The sequence below is a fragment of the Suncus etruscus genome, chromosome 3, assembly GCF_024139225.1.
Source record: "Suncus etruscus isolate mSunEtr1 chromosome 3, mSunEtr1.pri.cur, whole genome shotgun sequence".
In the NCBI taxonomy this organism is placed as follows: domain Eukaryota; kingdom Metazoa; phylum Chordata; class Mammalia; order Eulipotyphla; family Soricidae; genus Suncus; species Suncus etruscus.
Window position 1 is genome coordinate 128754711 of NC_064850.1, and position 6222 is coordinate 128760932.

Below are 6222 nucleotides of genomic sequence, written 5' to 3' on the forward strand. Positions count from 1 at the left end.
TTCCCGATATTGTCATTGGGAACTTGTGAGCAGAAGTTAAGAAACAGTCTGAGGCAAATGGGTGAGAGGCAGGAGTCTGTGGGTTAGATTAGCAGCAAGCTCCCAGATTCCAGCAGGTTATAGTCCAGGAGGGATGATATAGGTAAGGACAGAGGAGGGGCTATGAAGGACCAGCATGGAGTGTGCAACCTGGTCCCTGCTCACGGCCACCTAGGGCAGGGCAAACAAAGGAGGCACCAGATGTCCAAGGTGGGTTCATAAGCCTACATCTGCACTATGTTCTGAACGGCCACCTGATGACTTAATTTGCAAGAGGGTGTATGAGACCATTTACTGAGACCAGTATCACATGAGCATCATAGAAAGCTCACTGGTCACCCCCACACCAGGGCACCCCTCGAGAAGCATAAGCCTGACATGGAGCAGAAAGGGACACAGGCTTTGGTGTCAGCATAGGAGTGGCTGGTCCAGGGACATGTGAGCCACAATTGCTTGCAGTGGGATTTGGCTTAGAGGCATTTATTAGCAGGACAGAGCACAGGGCTCTGTGGGCCACTAATGCTACAAAAATATCAGGTCTCCAGACTCCTGTGAAGTTAGTTGGGGAGGCCCAAGTCCAGTGTTGACCTCATAGTCCGTCTGGAGTACCAACAGCACCAAATCTAGTGCTCGGCGCCAAGCCTCAACCTTGGGGGTGACTAGGTCGAACACCCTGGGAACCTGGTCTGGCTGGTTCAAAGACTCCACATTCGATGCCCCACAACCAAGCTGCCCATATTTTCCCATAATATAGGCGGCAGGAGCTCCCGAGCTCACAGCCTCCTGTACTTGGCGCTGAATGCAGATGCTGGCCTCAAGCTCTGTGGGGTGTGTGGTAGTGTTGACCAGGAGGGCACACAGGTACATGTGCCAGCCACGGGCCAGGCACCGGAGCACCGCGGGTCTGTATAGGGCCTGAGTGGAGGCCAGCCAGGAGGCCGCGGCAGGCAGCCATGGCCAGGAGGTGTGGTCCTTCCTGGAGCCCTGCTCAGCCATCGCATGCAGGTGGCTGAGACATAGCAGCTCCACAGCACCACCCCCCAGGAAGACCTGCCCATCCTGGAGCGCCTGATGCAGTCGGTGGGCACATGTCCAGAACCCGTCCTCTCGAATGGGCAGCCGAGCAGCCACTGGATCAGCAAGCACAGCCGTGACCATGAGGCTGCCTTCTGCCTGCAGTGCAATGGTCACCCTGCCTGTCCTCTCCTCCGCTTCCCAGGGCCTGTTTCCTGCAAAGGTTACTCGCAGCCCTGTGCCCACGCAGTGCTGCTCCACTTGTGTGACATAGGCCAGCGGCACGGCCCCGGAAGTCTCTGCCAGTGCCTGCATCCCCTGGCCACTGATAGAGCCCAAGGCGAGGCAACCACTGTTCGTGCAGCGCTCCAGCAGGTGCTCAGACACATGCCCATGGGCCAGGACCAGGTTCACATGGCATGAGGTGAGCACCTGTAGCACGAGATCCTCCCACAGCTCCTCTGAGCCACCCTGGAGATCCGCCCCACTGACTAGCATGGTACAGGGCCATGCAGGCTCACGGAAACCCGGGTGGCGGTAATTCACGGTGAGGTCCCCCTCCAAGAGAACCACACGAATAGGCTGGGCTTGCAATTCTGCCACCAGAGCCGCCTGAGACAGCAGACCAGTCACGACGAAGCCTGGGCAAACACAAGATGATGATTTCGGAAAACCCAGCAAACAGCATGTGAAGATTTGGGAGAGGTCCAGGGAGAAGGGTGCCAAGCTGGTGCCTGGCTGCACAGGGGTGCTATGCCACTGCCAGCGTGCCACCGCACTCACCAGCTCCATGCTGCCTGGGTCCCCATGACTCAGGCCTGCTTCCAGCTCTGCCAAGTCCCCCAGGACCTCACAACTGTATATCCAGGGATGGGCCCTAGGGGCTGTGTCCACGCTTCTCAGGCCTGCAAGGTGGTGTATGTGGGGGGCAACCATCCTACGCTCTCCTGGAGTCCCGCGTGTCCTGGCAAAATGCCTGCTGTGCATCAGTGTCAACCTCCAGGGGCAGGGCTCTGCAAACAGGCCCCCCTCACTGGCCTGTGCTGTGGTCTCTCCAACTTCACCTGCCTGGACTCTGAGGGTGGGACAGGATTCAGCAGTTTTCTCAGCAAGACAAGCAGCTGCAGTTCCTGGGACATTGTCTTTCTGAAGAAACAGGTAACTGACTGCAGGTGTCCAGGAGGCAGAGGGTACATGAGTGCTGGGGTCACAGTTGGGCATGCTGAGGGGCACATGGAGGGCAGGAACCTCTTGAAGGCAGATGCTGAGGCCCTCAGACATGCCGGCTACTAGTGTGGGGATGGGCACACCCAGCTGCAGGCACTCCTCGATGGCACGGCTCCAGGCTCCCACGAGGAACAGGAGGGTGCTGGTGCCCACATGGTGTGCGCTGTGTTGGGCCTCCACTGCTTCCCACAGCAGCTGCCCCACAGCACTGCTGAGATCCAGAGCACCCAGCAGCCTCCGTGCTGACCTCACCAGTTCAACCTCCTGGCCCTCAGCCCCCATGACAAACTTGGATGCTTTGGCCGGGCCCAGAAACGTTCGCCCTGCCTCTGCCAGCATCGACAGTTCCTGAAGCCCCCGGTGGCGCCTCGGGTTAACAACGTCTCTGTGGCCACAGGCCGTCATCTGTGGGCCACAAGGATACCGCTGCTCACAGTGCCCAGGAGGGAGTTCGGCAGAAACATTGAGCTGAGTCCTCACAGCACATATGCAGGAGCCTAAAAGGAAGAAGGAGAAGTGGGTTTGTGGGCAGACTGGGGGACAGAAGGGTGACATCACGGAGCCCAATGTGGTGGGTGCCAAGGGAGGCTATGGCTGGAACAGGCACAAGTCTGACAAAAGCCCAAATGGGCGGCTCTTGCCAAGAAGACTTTAGGAAGCTGATGTCCCAGGAGCATGTGGACATGAGCAGCCCTGCTGGAAACAAAGGTGGGGTTCAGAGAGAAATGACAGGGCAAACCTACATGCGGAGGTTGCTTCAGTGAGTTCACTGAGACCCGAGCAGGGCTGGGAGGAGGGAGCTCAGGTTCCTTGGGCCAGTGCTCTGGGCAGGTCCAGTTCGAGGAGTCATCCTAGCGGGGCTTTCCCACAGTATCTCAACAAAAGAGGTAGGAGGATGGGTGGAGCTCAGGGAAAACAGGTGTTTGATGTGGGTCCCAAGGAGAGGTTGTGTCACAACTTGGTGAGGCCTGAGTTGGTGTCACTAGGTGTTGCTGAAAGAGACCAACATGCATCCTGGAATCCACATATTCAACGGCCAACAGGGATTGGATTCCTGCGTTTCTTCCAGCCCAGCCTTAACACCGAAGATGTTTCAGGAAGCCACCTTGTCCGCCCAGTTAGGTTGCCGCCCCAGGCCCACGCCTAGCGCTGCCCCCAGTCTCACCCACAGGTCCAGGTCCGCGCCCACCTCCCAGAGTTTGCGTGTGCGACCGGAGTAGAAAGTGGGCTCGAGCTCATCACAGACCTAGGGCCGCCTCTGCGACTTCCGCGTCCCGGCGGCGAACGGGTCCGGTCTCTAGGCAACTCCGGAAGTCCCGCCTTATGCTCGGGAAGAGGCGTTGAGCACCCTATTGGCGGAAAGTAGTGAGAGGGCGGGTCCTACTTCCTCTCATTGCTCAATACGGCTGTCAATCCTACAGTGGGGGCGGTACCGAAAGTCTCTGGAGAACGGCCTAGCAACGGCTAGGCCTAGAGTCCTTAGCAACGGCCCGAGCGTGGGAGACGTTGGGCCACAGTTGGCGGGGGGACATGGTGAGCGGCTGCTGCGAAGGGCTGGACGCGGGGGGGGGGACGCGACAAGGGACCGGGAGGCGGTGAGCGGGACAGGACACAAGATCCCGCCGAGTGGAGCCCGGACGGTGCTGGTGGTACCTGCAGCGACTGCCCCAAGGCGCAGGTCCTTAGAGAGGCTGCTCGCAGGACTGGAGGAACAGGGGACACTTGGTGACGGGCAGGGCGACCAGAACCGCACACTGCTCCCGCCTGTGTGACAGAGACTCAACCAATCTCCGGGTGTTGATGCATTGAAAGGTGCATGACTCCCTCTCAAATATGTCAATGACAGTGCCCAGCTGAGAGCCCACAGTGCTTGCCCAAGGGGAGAGAGGACCCAGTTGGGTTGGCCCTCAGGGTCTTGCCCCTACACTGAGGTTCTCACGGTTCTGCTCCTACACTGAGGGTCCACTCTCGTGGTTCTGGTCCACACTGGGTTGGGTTGACCATCAGGGTTCTGGTCCTGCTTCGAGTTAGGTCCACTCTCGAGGTTCTGACCCTACATTGAGCTGGGTCTGCTCTCAGCGTTGTGGGTTGACTGTCAGGATTCTGGTTCTACTTTGAGCTGGGTCCACTCTCAGGGTTCTGACCTTTCACTGAGCTGGGTCCATTCTCAGGGTTCTGGCTCTACACTGAGCTGGGTCTGCTCTCAGGGCTCTGTCCTGTTGGCCACCGCAGGCACCACTCGCTTCCCTCACCTCTACTCATTTCTCTCAGGCCTCCCGCTGCCGCAAGCTGTCCCAGCCATGGAAGGAACGCGCAGTGGAAGTCGAACTGACGGAGTCGCAGAAGCAGGAGATCCGAGAGGCTTTTGGCTTGTTTGATATGGACGGCTCTGGCACCATCAACGTCCGGGAGCTGAAGGTTCTGGAAAATCCCTGCTCAAAGCACCAGCACCACACACTGCTTGCCCTCGGCCTGTCAGCTTTGCCCTGGTGGCTGCAAGGCCTATGCCAGGCAGGCACCACATCAGGTGGGAGCAACTATGCCTGGACTGTTGCCTCTGATTGTGTGTCTGTCTGTCTGTCACAGATCGCCATGCAGGCCCTAGGATTTGAGCCCACGAAGGAGGAGCTCAGGACGCTGGAAGCTGAGCTCAACGTGGAAGGGAGCGGCTCCATTCGCTTTGAGGACTTCCTCACCATCATGAGTGTGAAAGTGGTAGGACTCTGGAGGGGCCTGACCTTCCCCCACTTCCACTGAGTCTGGGCAGCAGGGTAGGGTGGGCCTTCAGCAACCAGAAAAGGGGGAGGACAGCCTCATCCCCGCCTCTGGGGCAAGTTCTGGCTGCTCTGCCTATTCCCAAGCATCCTCTGTCCTTGGCCCAGCACCCTGGCACGAACCCACAAACCGAATCCAGGGTATGAGATCCAATTTCCATAGAGTCAGAAAGATGAAAAGGAAGAAATGCTGAAAGCTTTCAAGTTGTTTGACGATGACTGCACTGGGACCATCACCCTAACTAACATCAAGAGGGTGGCTAAGGAGCTAGGGGAGAAGCTGACGGAGGAGGCAATTCAGGTAAGGCCCTGTGCCACACCTGTAGGAGGCTGGGGTCTTGCCCCTTAATCAGAAACATGTGCTCAGTGTGTGTCGGTGCTTGTGTCCTAGTGCCACTTGCTTCCTATGTATATTCATGCATCGTATGTTATTCTGTTTTGCAGGAAATGCTCAATAAAGCCGATTGTGATGGGGATGGAGAAATAAATGAGGAAGACTTTTTGAAACTGATGAGGAAGACATCTTTGTATTAATAGGGTTCTTTTTTCCTCCTTTCTGGAAAGCAGTTTCCTTCTGAAAAGTATATTTCTACATACCTATTCTGCAGTTCTGCAGTTCTGTACCATCGTGATATATTTACACTCCATTTTCAGAGTGGTATCTCCTACATTTCAAAGATAAGTCACACCTCTACATTAAATTGAGAAGCAAAGAAAAGGTAATTTCCTCTGATCCGTGGATCCAAGAGCAGTATTAATTTCTGCAGCACTTGTTACAGTTCCAGAACCCAGGGGCTTTGTAAAGGGAATTAATTTGGCCCCACAGCCAAATATATCTGCAAACAAGAGATCATTTTCCTTTCATGCAACTTAAGATATGGACTGGATGTTTGATTTTTAGTCAGCTATTTAGATGTGTTATCTATTACATAAACGTTTCTGCAACTACATTATTTTCTGATTTTCTTCTGGATGTGAAGAAGCAGAATGCAGCCCTAAAACTGTTCTCCAGGGTTTTGGGAACTGGACCTCTACATTTAGGCTATTAACTCTTAATTTGTGGTTACTAATGTGTTTTTATTGTCCAAATTAATGAAGAATGTTACCTGTTGCTGTTTAATAATGATCCCTAATGTCAGAAATTAGCATCTTTACAACAATTTGCCAA

At 55.6% G+C, this 6222-nt stretch overlaps 2 protein-coding genes across 2 annotated transcripts; one reads left to right on the plus strand and one right to left on the minus strand.

Annotated features, from left to right (window-relative positions):
- Nucleotides 1-534: 534 nt before the first annotated feature.
- On the minus strand, nt 535-2685 carry BBS12 (Bardet-Biedl syndrome 12). The gene has a single exon (XM_049770881.1). It carries the CDS (start codon nt 2683-2685, stop codon nt 562-564), a length of 2124 nt encoding a protein of 707 aa, XP_049626838.1. The 3' UTR covers nt 535-561.
- An 82-nt stretch (nt 2686-2767) lies between these two features.
- Nucleotides 2768-5615, plus strand: LOC126004454 (calcium-binding protein 2-like). Its single transcript, XM_049770882.1, has 7 exons — nt 2768-2851; nt 3452-3619; nt 3702-4046; nt 4552-4698; nt 4867-4995; nt 5218-5355; nt 5499-5615. The coding sequence occupies exons 1-7, from the start codon at nt 2768-2770 to the stop codon at nt 5586-5588; spliced, it is 1101 nt and encodes a 366-aa protein (XP_049626839.1). The 3' UTR covers nt 5589-5615.
- Nucleotides 5616-6222: the final 607 nt, after the last annotated feature.